The 16,428-nt window shown below is 47.0% G+C and overlaps 1 protein-coding gene across 5 annotated transcripts in view; it reads right to left on the reverse strand.

Moving 5' to 3' along the window:
- Positions 1-16,428, reverse strand: part of NRP2 (neuropilin 2) — a 120,063-nt gene that overhangs the window by 26,380 nt on the left and 77,255 nt on the right. For 2 of the 5 annotated variants that reach the window (XM_061148940.1, XM_061148942.1), the window contains exons 13-15: positions 8,754-9,016; positions 7,096-7,192; positions 5,931-5,966 (exon numbers count right to left, since the gene is read on the reverse strand). In XM_061148940.1, coding sequence (XP_061004923.1) covers positions 5,931-5,966; positions 7,096-7,192; positions 8,754-9,016 — 396 coding nt within the window. Of the gene's footprint in view, positions 1-1,471; positions 1,584-5,930; positions 5,967-7,095; positions 7,193-8,753; positions 9,017-16,428 lie in introns of those variants that run through there. The other 3 variants (XM_061148941.1, XM_061148943.1, XM_061148944.1) reach the window with 2 other exon arrangements.

Below are 16,428 nucleotides of genomic sequence, written 5' to 3' on the forward strand. Positions count from 1 at the left end.
GTTCGATTCTGTTAGCTCATACCATGCCTCTACGTTAAAATGCAAAAAGGTGCCCCCTTCGGGCAGATGCTGGTAAGTGGCTGCATTTTAGCCCCACTTGCCCCCTCAGCCATATGAGATGCCCAGGCCATTGCTTCACAACTCAGGAGCTGGAGACATGTCCCCCAGGATGGGAGAAAAAAACGCAGGTGACTTCAACTTTGTCCAACACTGGTGATGTGCTCACCTGAAGAGTCTCTTTGATTGTTCAAACTTCCCCCATGTACTCACAGACTTTGATTTCCCCCCAACTGAAAGATGCTTTCAATGCCTGTTCTATTTTTCATGAATTTCCACCTTCTAATTCTGTATATGGTTTTCCCATTGTGTAAGATAATGAGAAACAGAAATTTAAATAGTCAATAACTCCAAGTGTATTTGCAAGGTTGAGTAGGCTTCTACCTGTAAAAGTTCTGAGCTCCTGGAGAAAGGGGTGGTGTGAAGGTGGAGAATTTAAACTCTGAGAAACAATAGATTCTAAGAAGCCCTGCACAGGAGGATAATACACTTGATCTTAGCCAAAAGGTCAAGAAGCAATATGGGAGTATAACAACAAAAAAATTACCCAGTAGGTAGGTTCTTTCCACTCCTGTTGTGCAAACAGGGTTACTGAGTTAATAAGCAATTGGGAAATGTGAGCATAACTACCACTCTAATGAGTGGAGACTTCCTGGGTGCCAGGAATTGGACAACTAATCACCTTTATTCTTCATGACTCTCAGATGGGAAAGTGGAGAACCTGAGAGGATAAGTGACTTTCTCCTGGTTTTGCCTGGAGGAAAACTGAGGAGGAGGACTGGGGCAGCACAGAGTGGAACCCAAGAGATGACCCAGAGCTTTTGGAGGAAGCACACGCAGCTGGGAAGTGGCGGGGTCAGGACTGGAAGCACGTGGACCAAATCCTCCGCCTGTGCTGGATCCCAGGGGTCAGAAGACGAAATCTGGCTCTCAGCCTATTTCTGTACATTTTGGAACACAGCCACCCTCATCACATATGGCTTATGGCCGCCTTTGTGCCCAGGCGCAGGGAGTCCCAGCCACACAGAGTATCATAGAGCCCAACATGTTCACTATCTGTCCACTGACAGAAGAAGTGTGCAGACTCTGCCCTAACCACAAGGGGTGGAACAGGAAGCAGACCTCTCCCTTTCTGCTTCTTTCTCTGTCTGAACCTGTCTGCGGACTCTCAGTCAAATTCTCACTGAATCACCAAAAAGCGAAAACATCTCCTGCAGCTAAGTTTATGAAATGTCCTCCGGACCTGGAGGAGTCATCCAGGTTTCCAAGAGAAATGTTTCGAAAGATACCTAATGTAAATCATCTCTCTTGGAGGGGAAAAAAAGAGGCTCATTGCAAATCAGAACTCTTTCAGGCCTGGCCTGTCTGCAGTCTTGTATGTGTAGGTTGAAAACGAAGTGCTGGAGAAGGGGCATTTCAGTTAAAACATTTATTTAATTTGTGAGATTAAACAAACAAAAGAGAAAGCTGGCTTCTCTAGAGAAGTTTATAGAAGAGGGTCGAGGAACGTGGTCACGCCTACCGATCTGTTTGGAAGAAAAATGCAGAAGCATAAAATTTCCCTGAGAAATGACTCTCCATTTGCCTTGCACTTGCCTTGTGTGTGTGTGTGTGTGTGTGTGTGTGTGTGTGTGTGTGTCGGGGGGGCGGTCATTGGGAGATTTCCACTTAATTAGTAGGAATGCTGCTGCCTGCCCCCCCACACCTGTCTAAGACACCCCTAAACCCAGATCCGTGGCTGCCTGAAGTCTGAACACTTGTCCTCTCTTTGGTGACACTTAGATTACTTCTTTTAAATTAAGGCTTGTCCCTTCTGTTCCTGGACAGAGGAAAAGTCAGTGAAAAAAATTTTCTTCTCCCCTTAGAGAAACTGATGTTGGTGGCGGCTTCAATGAATGGTAAACTTGCAGGGCGATATGTCAGGCCTCTGCAGATCGAACCTCACAAAGGATGCCTTGGCATCCCCTCGGGCAGCAGCAGCAGGCGGGCAGTGAGCGGTTCACACGCATCTCATCTCCAGGCTCCCCGGCTCAGCAACACCTAGCTCTGATCCAGCAGCTGGGGACTTCAGGGGGAGGGGGCCACGGGGAAGGAGTCACAGCCCACAGCTGCCTATCTGGAGCCCTGGCAGGGGCTGGGAATACTCTGCCTTTCATCAGAGGATCACGGTGAAAACGCCATTTAACCCTCACTGTGTCTTGCAAGTGCTTCTAGTCAAGAGAGCTGTGGGAGAAAGGGATGCCAGAGAGAGAGGGAATTTGAGGCTCACCCCAGGTCTTGTGCCCTGGCATAGGGGGGCATTACACTCGGGAGCAAAGTCTCAGGGAGGCAGCCGATTGGCAGATCAAGTGGGGATGTGGGCGGGGATGGAAAGATGGGGAAGAGACATGGCAGAGATGGGCCAGTTGGTACGAACTAAACAGACCTGAAAACCTGAGACACAGGGTCAAACCCTAGGCAGCTGTCACTGCCCCAAAATGGGCCCCTCTATGCCCAGGAGACAGCCTGTGATGTCCTCTTTCTACTTTTACCTGGATGAAAATTGCAGAGGACTGCACGAGTGAGGCCCAAGAGGTAGGGCCAGCAGCCCTCAGAGCTGGTCTGAGACCCAAAACCCATGCTCAGAGCTGTGAGCAGGAGCTACTGATGTCCCTCCTGGCATCCATCAGTGGTTGATGCAGCACTTTTGAATCCTTCACTTTCACTCCCACCCGTGCCTGGGACTCCCACGGGTCTCTCTGCTCCCACTTTGTTCAAAGCCCACAGCCTCGAACATGAACAAGAGCTCTTGCTTCCACTGCAACCTGCTAAAAATAACTACCTGGTAAACAACTGCAGAACTCAGATTACGGGTTTTATGTATTTTTACTGGCTTATTATTCTTTTTACTCATATTGAAAATAGAAAGCATTGGTTAAGAAGAAATAATCCATCACCTTAATTACACCACTTTTCAGTTCTCCACCTCCCCCCACTCTTTTACACACAGTTTTTCATTTGTTAAAGCTCAAATTCTAGAAAAAGATACATGATGGCACTATGTCTATAGCCACTGCTTAGAAAAAAAGAAAAAAAAAAAAGCACACCCAGGCCACATTGTTTAGAACAACAGCAAAAAAGTCTTTTTAAACATCACATGACAACACAGCTTATTCATTCCATCTCCTTGTCCCCTCTCTACATGGCTCTCTTTTCCAGTGTGGCTTGTTTCTCTTCACTACTGACTCATATCCTGATACACAATCAAAGCACATATACCAAGCAGAAAACACAAGGTGATTCGAATAAAAAGAAAATGTTCCATGGCAAGAGATGAGTAAGAGGCAGAAAATGAAAGACACTTCAAAATATAAAAGATCAAGACTATCTAATAAGCCTCAGTCCAGAAGCCACTTTTGTTGCATTGCCTTAAAGGTTTACCTAGTACACATTGGTCTCTCATAAAGAATGAGACTGCTTCTGTCTCATGGTAAATTTATAATGGAAAAGAAAAACAATCTACATTAAAAAAAAAAAAAAAAAACAACCACCATACTAACAATATACGCCTGTTGTTAATAGGGTTTCACCATCAGCTTTCCATATCCTGCTTGCCCAAACCTGATTTCTCTGTTTCTCTATTTGAATGAACAGCCTGGTTTAATTCCCAAGGCATTCACCGTCCCACCAAGAGAAGGCTGCCACCACCCTGACCCGGAGAGGTCATTGGTAAGGTAGAGCCAATGTCCTCTTTCCTCTCCCAAATGGAAAGCTTCACTCAAGTCAAAACCCAGAGATGTCTACTGAAGTCAGAGGGGCTTCAGCCCAATAGAAGCCTCCCTGGCCCAGGGTTCATCTGGCTACCAAGTCAGAGTTCCATGTAAAACTTGCCAACGTGATCGACACTGTCCATTCTCAATTCCCATCCTGCTCTTGACTCCTGAGCCAAGTCTCTGGAGTTTGGTTTCCTCCTTCCAAAGATGCTTGTTTTTTCCCAAGACCACAGCCGTGGGGCAATCCATGCCACTCAAGGGCTGCGTGTGCTGGAGCCCCAAACCAGCCCATCGGAAGCACACTGGAAATTCTTACCTTGGGGTCCCTAAGCCCTGTGTTTAGTTTGGCTAAACGAGCACTGCAGCTCTGAGGCTATTTTATTTACATATATATTTTACAAGAGAACATGACTGGCCTGTGTAGCCTCATGGTAAATACAGCCTCCGCGACAGCACATGTGCCCTGGTTTGTTTATTCACTCACAGAAGCAAAGCACTTAGCCACTGAACTTGTCAGTCATGGACCCAGACATCCATGTTCACACAGCAGAGTGTCTGCCGTGGGGGCTGAAGGCCCTAACCAGCCTTTCCTGGGAGCTTTGAGTCTCAGCAATCAAAGTCACGTGAAACAACATAAGCAAGTTTACTTCCCCAGGATCTACGTTACCTTGGGTCCCGAGAGTTAGAACTTGAATTCAACTGTAATCCAAGCCGTTCAGTTTTGATCTCAGCTTTTCCTTCCGATACTTTTACATTCACGTTAACAGAAAATCTCACACCCACGGAGCGCCAACACATGCACAGGAATACTCTTAATACTTGAAAAATGTGCAGTGGGGAGTGGGGATGGGGCTCACGGAGGCCAGGAAGGGTGAGGAAGAAAGAAAAGACATCCCAGATAGGTTTCCCACCTCCCATCCTGCGGCCCTCTCCCTCATCTGCTGTCTTAGCGCTGTGGGTGATGAGTGGCAAATTGGGCGAGATGATTTGAAGTCAGAGAGCACATCTAGGTGGCAAACCAGGAATTCATCTCTGTCCAGCCAGGAGCTGGACAGATTAATGAGAGCGAAGATAACGAGTCTAGACTTCAGATATAAAAACGACTTCCCTTATCTCTGAAATGCTGTCACCTGTGGGGTTAAGGCCAGCCAATGTAAACAGGGCATCGAAACCCTCGGGATTGTTTGCATAAAGTAGGTTCTGGTATTAGGTGTGGGTGAGTGTCTCTGAGTGTGCTTATACACCCGGGCCAACTCATGGGAAGCATTTACAGAGTGGTTTCCAAATCCTTAGCATTGGAACCCGGGTGGAAATGTTAGCGGTGTCAACCAAGAGGATTCCAGAGAGGGTGAGATGTGAAATACACTGCATTTTAGCACCCCCAAGTTTGGAGGTTAGTTTTCCCTCCTGGGATAAGGCAGGCATCCCACATTCCTCTCTCTTTGCTCTGTTCTCTAGTTACTTTATTAGGGATAAAATGTCGCTTTCTATTTTTCAGTCCTGTATTTCAAGTGCTCTAATTCCAGTCACCAAATGAGCCTCCTTCTTCCCTTAACCAGACACCGCCTCCAGGTTTCTGCAACCTTCTCTGCTGAGGACTGTCATTCCTCATGTCTTTCCCCTAACTTTCTTCCCTCACACAACTGTGTACCTCGCGGAGGGTTAATTGAGACCGCTGCCTTGGTGCCCTCTGACTGGAAAGAAACCATCTTTGGTCGAAAATAAATCATTGCCACCTCATTTCACTTTTAATTTACTACTGACGTTTTTTCTTTTTTTTTTGGTTCCGTCTCCCCACAGCCTCTCTTTTCTCACCACTCATGCATTTTCAGCCTCATTGCTCTCCATTGGACAATGCAACGCTGAAAGGTTTATCTGTAACCTATTTGTCTCTATTATAGGTTTCTAAACTTTAATTAATCCAGAGACAGTGAAGCTCTCAATCGCCCTTTCCCCATATCTACAGGTGTTGCTGGCGCCACCTAGCGGTGAGAAGGTGTGGCATCTATTTTTCTCTCGGGAGCTTTGTCAAACCTGGAGGCTTATCGCCTCCGCCAAATTCACATCACATGGGAGGAAGGAAAAGGCATGCAGAAATTTAAAAATAACTTTTTTTTTTACCTTGAAAATTCTCACCTGCAAAAGCTGAGATGGGTTCTGAAAAAAACAAAAAAACAAAAAAATTTGAGTTAGATGAGAGAAATACATAAGGTGGACACAGTGTATGATGAAGATGAGTTTCATCAAGCTTTTTCATACTATCCCACAAAAAGTCGCTCATGCCCGCCACAGGCTCTGGGTCTAACACATCGTCGTCATGGGGGCCAGGTGGGAAAGATTCTCAAAGTTGCTTTGGAACAAAAAGTCCTTTATAGAGTAATGGGTCCCTGAAGCATTGTAATCAGTCACTTACCACTGATTACTTTCTCAGAGCCTGGATTAGTTTTAGATGCCCAGGGCCCCGAGAGTTGCCTGAAGGGACTAGGGCGGTCCCAGGTGCTTCTGACATCATCAGGCACACACACACCCGGGACCCATATGCCAAGAAAAGCACTTGGTGAGTTATTACAGTCACTCTGCGGACTGAAAGTAGGTCTCCTTCCTTCTCAGGATTTCCTCTTGCTTTTGGGAATGTCCATGGCTCTGATGGGAGGTGGTCCATGGGGTGAACTAGGTGGCCTGGGTGCTCAGCACTTCTGTCCAAGGAGAGAGTGTCCTTCTTGTGCCGGTCACTGGGCATGCAATGTGTAATCTTACAACTCTGGCATGTTGGGCATTAGAGATATTAGCTTCAAAGCAAAATCTGAACTCTTATTTCACATGCCATAGCTCGCCCTGCAATTCATTCATGTAAAAGAACTGCCTGTAATTGTGTTATCACTTCAATATAACATATGTACTATTTCTGCTCACCAGTGAAGGCTTCCATTAAATCCATCAAACCTTTCCAGCATGTAATTCTGACTGGCAGTTGCTCTTGTCCTCTAGCATTTTCTTTGCTAAAAGCTGGAGTCTGATGATGGGGTCTTGGCACCCTGAATCTTCACATACTAAGCGCATGTCTCTTTCTGAATGGGAGCAGGGGTAGAGGACTCCACCCGTTCTGACACCTCTCCCGTCCTGACTGCAGCCTAAGCTCTCACTGAACTCACATCTGGCCTCCTGCCTGGACTGGTGCTGCCCCACCCACCGGGGGAACAGCTGTGTTTGAAAACAAGGTGCTGCCTCCCCTTGTGGATCCCAGCCCTCGACACGAGGAGACACGGAGAGACAGATATTCACGTACCCATGCAATTCTCCAGTGGGACATCAGTGCTTATCCGAATGTCATCAATGGCAATTTCCCCCGCACGTCCTTTTCCTATAACTCCCTCAAACACAATCTAGAAGCAGGAAGAAAAAGCGCCAGGGTTAACTGAGCTTCTTGGTGCAAACAGTGCAAAGATTTCCAGTTTTCTGTTAACTGTAGCTTAAAATCTGTGTGTGTGTGTGTGTGTGTGTGTGTGCACGTGCATGCATGCACACGCGCCTTACTGCACCTGGTACACATCTGTTGACCACATGGCTCTGGTACTTGAAATCTCAATTTAAAATGAGTTGGTTGAAATCAAATGCATATTTAAGGGGATTAAAAAATACATATATATAACTAAGTGGTGGGTATTGTTGTCCAGTAACTAGAATGCATTGACTAAAAGGACTACAATCAGAGCATGTTTAAAGGAGAGTTGAAATTTCCCTAGCCATGTTTGATTTTTTTCTTTGTTCTCACAAATCTTTCAAATGCTCAACCCAGGTATCTGGAAACTCAAGAGGACATGAGCAGGTAGGGGTAATGTGAGAAATGTAATGTACAGGTTTGAATGACCTTGGGGGTAACAGTGTCTCATGGCTCCATTATTACAGCTAGAAGGTAAGTGATTTTTCTTTACCACTAGTTTGCTGAGCACCTACTATGTGCCAGGCACCCTGACAGTTAGAAAAGCTAAGAAGACAAGACCCTCTGCCTGGAGAATCTCACCGTCTAGTGGGTGAGACAAAAATATACCAACAGGGAGCAGCTCCACAACACACTGAGGTTTCTAAGTAGGAAGGCAGGTGGGGGTGGGACTCAGGCTATTTTGCAAGCGTGAGAGTGACTTCGGATTGCATGCAGGAGCCTCTCAGCTCAGCGGCCTCCAGTCAGCCCTCGATTTCGCCCTCCCCGGGTTCTCTCTGCAAACGAGCACATGTCCTCCGGCAAGCTGAGCGAGCAGTTGGCTGCCTCACCAGCCATCTGTTGCTGCCTCTCGTCTGGGGAGGAGCAGGTTAATGCTTTGGCTGGTTCTCAGTCACCTCTTGCACATTGCCTCCTCTACCCAAGTTTCAGCCACAGCTGCGCATCCCCATCTGTGCCTCAGTCTCTTGCTCTGTGGGGGCAGAGATAATAGAACTCAGCTCCTGGAGCTGCAGGGTGAGAACCCACTCCTTTAGGAACCTCTCTGGTCTGCTGACTGCTAAGCACCAACAAACACCTGAACACTTGGGACAGGGCGCGGAGGCTGTTGCCCTCTCTTCCTCTGAGTCTCAGGGGTTCCCAGGGCCTCTCTTCTCCTGTTTGGAGGGTTTGTTTGTGTTCATTTCCCTGGCTTCTGTGTTCCTTTGTCAGCCTACCTGATAGCAATCTAAAATAAAATGGAGAGAAGAAACATTTGTTGGGGAAGATTTCAGCAGTATAAAAGGCAATAGGAGGAACAAAGAACCAAGTCTGGGTGTAGAGATAGGCACATTCTGAATAACAAATAAGAGTGTCATTTAGTTGCCATGGCAACGGGAGAAACACAATGAAAACAGCGGCGCTTAACCGCGTTCCCTAATGATGAATGGGCACGGCCTTTGAAATATTGAAACGCAGATCACAAGGATCCCCTCGGATCTCCGCGCCGTCTCCCGACGCCACCCCACCTGGTACTCCATGTCGTAGCTGGGCAGAATGATGCGCCCGTGTTTCCACTCGCCGCCCTGGTCCTCGCGGATGACCCAGAGGAGCTTGCTCTCCTGGCTGGCCTCGCGCACCACCTGCAGCGCCACCCCGCGGCCGCCCGTGGCTTGGTACTGGAACTCCATGCACACGGGGCTCCGCGGCAGGTGGACCGGTGGGCTGATGAGTCGCGCGTACTGACCCTCGCTCCGCCCATCACTCTGCAGCCGCAGGAAGTTCCTGTCATCTGGAGGGGGAAACAGACCCAAACAGAGGTCCCTGGTAAATGCTTGGGAAGGACACCAGCTGGCAGTTATGGCCCCTCGGGGGGCGGGGGGTAAGCCGGGGCAGAGTTTGGGTGTCCTTTGTTTATTTATGAACTTGTTCTCCAGGCTCTGTGTTCCTTTCTTAGGGCTCTGATTCAAATGCTGCATCCCCTTAAGGCCCTTTCTTGAGTCTTTATGACAAGAAGGTCCCTCCTGCCTAAAAATTTTCTCTGCATCCCTTCCTTTGTACCTTTTACATATGGCACCTAGTACCATCCACCTTAGGTCTTGGTTGGCTGTATTGGTGCTTGTCTTTCCCCCCTAGATTCTGAGAGGCCAAGCCCACATTTTAATCATCATCGGCTTACCCAAAGGGCCAGGGCGCTGTAATGAACTGAATAATACGGGGTGAAGTGACTGCTAGACTAGAGGATGGTTCTGGCCAGGTAGTTTATGCTTCCAGCCTTTATCATCTTGGCTGGGCACTGTCCAACTGGAAGACATTTACAACCTTCTGTCTCCAGCAGTGCTCCTGGATGAAGCCTGGGCTCTGGTAACTGCAGCTCAGAAGCCCGGCATCCTTGTTCAAGCAGAGCAGGGAATGCTGGCTGAGCAGGAGTGGGGGATGGTTGGATGGCATCATCTACTCAATGGACATGAGTCTGAGCAGGCTCCAGGAGATGGTGAAGGACAGGGAAGCCTGGTGTGCTGCAGTCCCTGGGGTTGAAAAGAGTCAGAAAGTTCTGAGTGACTGAACAATGAACAACAGAGGGGTGATGCAAGGGACCTGAGACCCCACTCCCTTCCCTGCCCCACCCTGGGGAGGCCTGAATGTGGCCTTTCTGAGACAGTCAGGCAAATACAGCCCCAATAAAATAGGTGTTGTCATCATCACTAACAAAAGCTATGTGTTTAGCAGCTTCCCTGGTGGCTCAGATGGTAAAGCGTTTGCCTGCAATGTGGGAGACGTGGGTTCGATTGCTGGGTCAGGAAGATCCCCTGGAGAAGGAAATGGCAACCCACTCCAGTACTCTTGCCTGGAAAATCCCATGGACAGAGGAGCCTGGTAGGTTATGGTCTACGGGGTCGCAAAGAGTCAGACACGACTGAGCGACTTCACTTTCATTTTTCACTTTTCATACACACATTGGGAGATGAAGGTTTCACCCATCCAAATGTTTGAAGAATGTGTCTTTTGGCTGATGCACTTTTAAATACATCAGGTACTCTGTGGGAGGCAGAGTCCCCTGTTGGCAGACCTCATGCCTTGCAGACATAGGTGTGGGGACCTGCACCGGTAAATCCAGTTCATGCAGGAGCATTTTGACCACTTGCACAGAGAACAGGATGGCATCTGAGCAGAAAATCTCACTGTCTCCTTTTGGCCCTGAAACATCTTATGTTGAACACTTCTGCAAGACGGCGGTGGCCCTTTTGCAGCACATAACCAGCACATCAGACGCCTCGGGATCATGTTAATCTGAGATGTGGGCACAGAGCTTTTTTTCCTCAACAGGGACTGGGAACATCTTTGTCAGGGAAGGACAGGCAGGGCCTCCAGAGCCCAGAATCAGCAGGGGACTCCTGGGCCACCCGTGTGCTGCTATATACCTGCCAACATCATCTTTCTAGTGAAAGCAGAGCCTGTGGGAGTCCTCCCATCAGTGGCCCAGAAACAGCTCCTTTCCTCCTCCTGGCCACCTCTCTCCCTCCTCCCCGTATCCCCTAAGTCCCTTCTGGTTAGATTCTCCGGGGTTATTGTTCTGGAAGCTACCCTCCCCTGAAGTCAAATTAGACCGGTTTAAGATGCATAGTCAGGATTCCAGTTTGGGGTACCTTAACCATCTAGAGGCACATGGGCCCAATACCCCGCACCATGGGAGCTCTTCAAGGCCAGAGTTAGCACAGATAAAGAGGCAGCTGTCTACAGCAGAGAATTTCAATGATGGTGATCTGCTGAGGAGGAGACACTGGTGTCACAACCAGACACTCAAAGAACTTCTAAACCTATGCTTCTCCTATCAGATCTCATTACTACCACTATTGATGATAATAATTATAAGGCCTATTTGCATACTGCTTTACAGGTTACAAAGCATGTTGATCTGCCTTTATAATTTAATCGTCACTATATGCTTGTGAGCTGGGTCTTATGAATCTTACTCTACACAAGATGCAGAAATCGAGGCTGGGAAAGGTTCAAGTGACTTGTCCGAAGCAGAAAGGCTAGTGAGTAGCAAAGCTGGACTGGACTTCAGGTTTCTCTGCCTTCGGCAGTAGGCCCTTCACGTCAGCTGTGCCCCTGATAACCGTGTCCCAAATCCATGTGATCACTCACATACGATTTAAGGCAAACTGGCTTCTCTACTGGGCACTGTTCCCCTTTCTCCTTTTACCTGTAATTCTCTGCTTCCCCCTGACCCCCACCCCACCACTTTTGCCAGTTCTTCTCCTCACCACTCTGTACATTTCAACATTAATGCCTCTCTTCTTTCAACAACTCAAGCATTTACTGACCATACCACTGATTTTACCTGGTTTTTAAAAAGACTGAAGGCCATTTTCATGCATTTCAGCCCCCTGCCTTGTACTGCAATTAAATTGCTTGGTATATGTCTTTTCTATTTCCTTGGTTAGACTATAAGGTCCTGGCCTTACACACAGGAGGGTTAAGAATGCTTCTTCTCCCTGCCCCTAGATAGTGACACATACATATATATGTCAAAATTTTCTGTTCCCATGAATGAATGATAAACACATCGATAAAGAAAGTTATGAGGCTGTCTATTGGAAACAAGAACAGATCAGGAAATCAGCTGGGCTCTGTAATCCCTCAGGTTCATATAATCTCACAATTCCCTCCCATCCTACTGGGCCAACATCCCTTTTCAAAGGTGAGGTGATTTTTTTGAGACGTTCTGCTTTTTATTAAGGAATGTTTATACTGAAATATGAGTATGTATAAGTAAAAATGCACAATAGCTTTTGCAAAGTAAATATACCTATGACTGATACGCAGATCTTAAAACAAGGTGACCTGTGGAAGCATCCAATCCACCGAGCCGCCAGTGACAACCCCCCAGATGCTCCCATGCCCCAGTCATTTCCAAGACTTAACTGCTTCCACCTCGTATGTAAAGGAAACCAGATTTCAGAGACTTATTATTCAGCCTTCTTCCTTCACAGTTTCACAAATAAGACCCACTGGCTGTCTGAAAATTGCTTGGCAGAAATACTGTCACTTGTGTGAATTTACATTCTTAAGCAGCATGGGAATCATAGCATAATGGTTAGAATTTAGTCAGTAAAATGTGTGTGGAGGTGTAAAAAGCCAGGCTGGCTGGATTTTCTCTGGGTCTGCTTTATTTACCCATCCTGTTGCTAAAACTTCAGGCACCGTGAGGCCAAAGATGTCACAGACTGCCTCTCCCGGGGACCTGAGCTGGCCCACACCCCCTCCCACTTTTCCGCTCCTCTCTTCTCTCCCTTTCTCACAATAAGATGATAATCACTGTGCATGATTTAAAGGACCACTGGAAGACCAGGGAGTTAATGCTGGTGGCGTGCTAAGCACGAGCAGCTGAAGGATCATAACTCAGTGCTGACATCTGAGCTAATCCACTGGTTTGCAGAATCTCTAGACAAGCAGGCCTCTGAATTTCACTTAGTGAAATCACTTGTGCCCCACTTGTCTGTTAAGTGCTATGAGCTTGAGGGAAGAAAGATGATATGTAAATTTAAGGAATTAGCAGGAGACATCAGTCAGAAGGATGCTGAGCTGCAAAACGTCCCCGCCTGTCACTGAGAGAGGACTGATTAGAAGCGGGACATCACGAAGGAATGACTTTGGTCAAGAGGAGCCCAGAGAGGGGGAGAGGAAGGACAGGGGCAAGAGAACTGATGTGAGTTGAGCACCTCGAGGTGCCAGACATCACGCTGGGGGCTTCATCGCCTGCCGTAACCTTCCTGTGAAATAAGTATGATGTTCTCCATTTTTACCAAAAAGAAAACAGAGGCTCAGAGAATTGAAAAGTGTGTCCCAGACCACTCCTAGAGAGACATCGAAGTAGGATCTGAACCCTCATTGGACCGAGTAAATCGCCAGAGCCTCACCTCTCATTGGGGCTGGCATCCTAAGCTTTGCTAATCTTTTAATGGCTCAGTCTTCCCATCTGTGAAATGGATACAATAATAGCACTATTGCATAGGGCTGGGAGGAGGAGGAAATGGAAAGAGCCTTTTAGAGTGCTTTACATAGGAGCAGGGGCACAGCAGAAGCTCCATAAAAGCTATGATCTTTATTTCAACTACCTTCTCTGAACACTCTGCCTCCTGTTATGGTTCAGCTGCTAAGTCATGTCTGACTCTTTGCAACCCCATGGACTGCAGCATGCCAGGCTTCCCTGTCCTTCACCATCTTCTGGAGTTTGCTTAAGCTCATGTCCATTGAGTCAGTGATGCTATCCAACCATCTCATCCTCTGTTGCCCCCTTGTCCTCCTGCTTTCAATCTTTCCCAGCATAAGGGTCTTTTCCAATGAGTTGACTTTTTGCATCAGGCGGCCGAAGTGTTGGAACTTCAGCTTTGCTGGGTTTTTTTGTTTCTTTTAGAAAGTAAAAGGGTCCAAAGAGCCCCAATAACCTGGGAAGACCAATTGGAGACTCAAAGGAAGTAAGGTTTGGCTCAAGGACAGGAAAGATGTTCTTTGGAATAAGACAGTTCCCAGATATGTCCTAACCCCAGAAATGGGCCAGCCCCATGCTAAACACCAGGCGTTGTTGACCACATGTCTTTCGGGTCAATCTATAGTAGACAAAATAAAAGAATACATGATTCTGGAATGAGAGTGGGGCCCCAAAAGACTGTTTAGAAGGGGCCAGCCCTGCTGGCCAGAGGAACCACACTGAAAACACCCCAGCACAGCTGTCCACCTTTGCTTTGAATTCTCCAAAGCAGGGGTTCACAAAGGCCATGCTGGCAATGTGTTTTTGTGTGTGTGTGTGGCGGGGGGGGGGGGGGGGGGGGTGCAGCCCTAACTGTCAGAAACGTCTTCAATTCAGTTTTAAGTTTTCCCACTGCCATTTAGACACATGTCATCCTTCTATTCCCCCATGAAGTATAGCCAATTTCTGTCCTCTGACTAAGAAACAAGTTCACTCCTGAAGAATTAAGACCCTGGGCTTCGCTTCCTCAGGAAATATAACCCTGGCCTCTTTAGAGGTGTACTTTGCTCAGTTCAGTACTTCAGCTCCTTTAAGTCCCGGCATCCCTGTCTCTGTTGTGAGTGAAGCAGGCCGTGTCCATGGAGTTTGCTCTTCTGGAACATTCTACCTTATGGCCCACTACTGCCAAACACAGAGGAAATTTTAGCAGACAGTGACTGTTGATGACTTGATAGAGCAAAGGGTTGGCCTTGCATGGGTGGACTACTTTACTGATTTGCTTGGACTTTAGAGGAGAAGCCCTTTGGATGGTTAAGAGGTCCCAAAACATGACAACTGGCTGGTTAAGAACCAGGTCTGCCTGCTAGAGGTTGTCTTCTTCTCTCTCTCCTTTTTTTTTTTTTGTAGTTTGATGGCAGTGATGTCGCCAATGGATGGTTTCCAACAAGAAAACAATGTAGAGGAAATACATTTAGCTGCTGAAAGAGAATGAAACAAAAATGTCCCAGAGATACAATCCCTCTCCTCCTGGACCTGATATATTTGGGAGGCATTCTGCTAGGTCTTTGACTCAAAACATCTGTTGTTGCCCATGACACAGGGAAAACAATCACAAGGGAATGAATAACAGGAGTTCAAAAGGGCAGAGAGGAAGTGCGGAGGACAAGGTCGCTCAGGCATCTTAACCTGCTGCTGTCTCTAGGAAGGGTCTCCTGACATTTCACCTGGCAATTTACGACCACATCTGGCTTCAGCTGCGTAAATGCCGGGTGATCACGTGAATGTTCCTGGCCCAGCAGCAACAGAATCAATGGCGCTGACACCTTACCAAACCTTGAAATAAATCACCAGTCTATCCTCCTGGCTATCGCAAAGCCAAACACACCATCTGTCCAACACACACATCTCCTGGCTAGCATCTTGCCCTCCTGCTAGAATAGCCATCTGAAAGACTATTTAGTGCCACAGGAGATGGAGTCTCTTCATATAGGTCATGCTTAAAACGTGAGTCAGCCCCTCAGCTGGCCTCCCAAGGTCAGCCTATGTCTGCTAAGGTCCTCAAATTAACAACTGGTTAAGGGAAACATTGACTTTGGATGAACTCCACAGAATGTCCTCAAGGTTTACAATTGACCAGTTTGTGGACATTTGAGGTTTCAGCCTTGGGTTTTGCAGAAGTCTATCTGGAGCTGATTTTTTTGGTATGTCAGCTTTTATGAAGGTTTGCAATGGAGACATTCTTTATCACACTGCCGCTTCACTGTCAATCTACACACTCAACCAATCATGACTTGCAGAAGATAAGGAAAAATAGTTCTCCTCTCTACTGCTGTGTTGTTTACAGAGTCAGAGATATTTTCCTCCCTACTTTCCATACAGAAGGGCCACTATGCCTTCCTTTTCCAGTTGATATTATTCCTTAAATATAGCTTTCTTCTAGCCCAGCTGCTCCTGGTCTTTAATTTTAATCTAGCCTGGTCTAAGCCTGAGAAGTTCCCATCTCCAAATCTGTAGTGGCTGTGCCCTAGCCAAGTCACAGTAACTGCTTTCTGAAGGTAATTCAAGCTAATGGCAATTCCGTGTCTGGACTGTTTGCTGCCGTTGGCCCCACCTATGAGGAAGGTCTTTTGAGTTCAGAGAGTTGCTTTTTTAATTCAAAGAGTCACTGCTAGCTCACCACCCCAAATCAAGCCCATTGTAAGCAAGTGACTCATTTCTTTCACTGATTCCTTTGTGACCATCTACTGACCATCCCCAGCTACGCTTAATCCTCTTTTGTGCATGTCCCACAGTGAATCACAGTCCTGGTCCTCCATGCTCCTGGAGTTTATTCAGCAGCCCAATGTGCATTAAAACAGCCCTACATCTGATGGAATAGCCACCATCTGTAAAATCTGAGTATTTCAGAACATTGTATTCTTGACTTACTCTCACTTGTTTTTGAATCCAGAGTAAAGGTTCTGGTCTCTCAATCTAATAAACATACAAATGCTAGGTAGCCAGAGCTCTGTCCTTTTAGAAAGGCAAACTAGTCCCAATAGCTTTTGCCTGTTTTCTTTATGTTACTTCCATGACTTAAAGTTACTGAAATGAAGTAATACTGAAGTCATACTTCATTAGGTCAACAAACATATCAAAGAACACACATTTAGGGTGACCACACACTTGAAGATGCTGAGGCTGACCTGGCATAGCCTTGTCACATTCCTGAAGATGATAATAATAATAAA

The sequence above is a fragment of the Dama dama genome, chromosome 8 (genome assembly GCF_033118175.1).
Source record: "Dama dama isolate Ldn47 chromosome 8, ASM3311817v1, whole genome shotgun sequence".
Classification (NCBI taxonomy): Eukaryota; Metazoa; Chordata; class Mammalia; order Artiodactyla; family Cervidae; genus Dama; species Dama dama.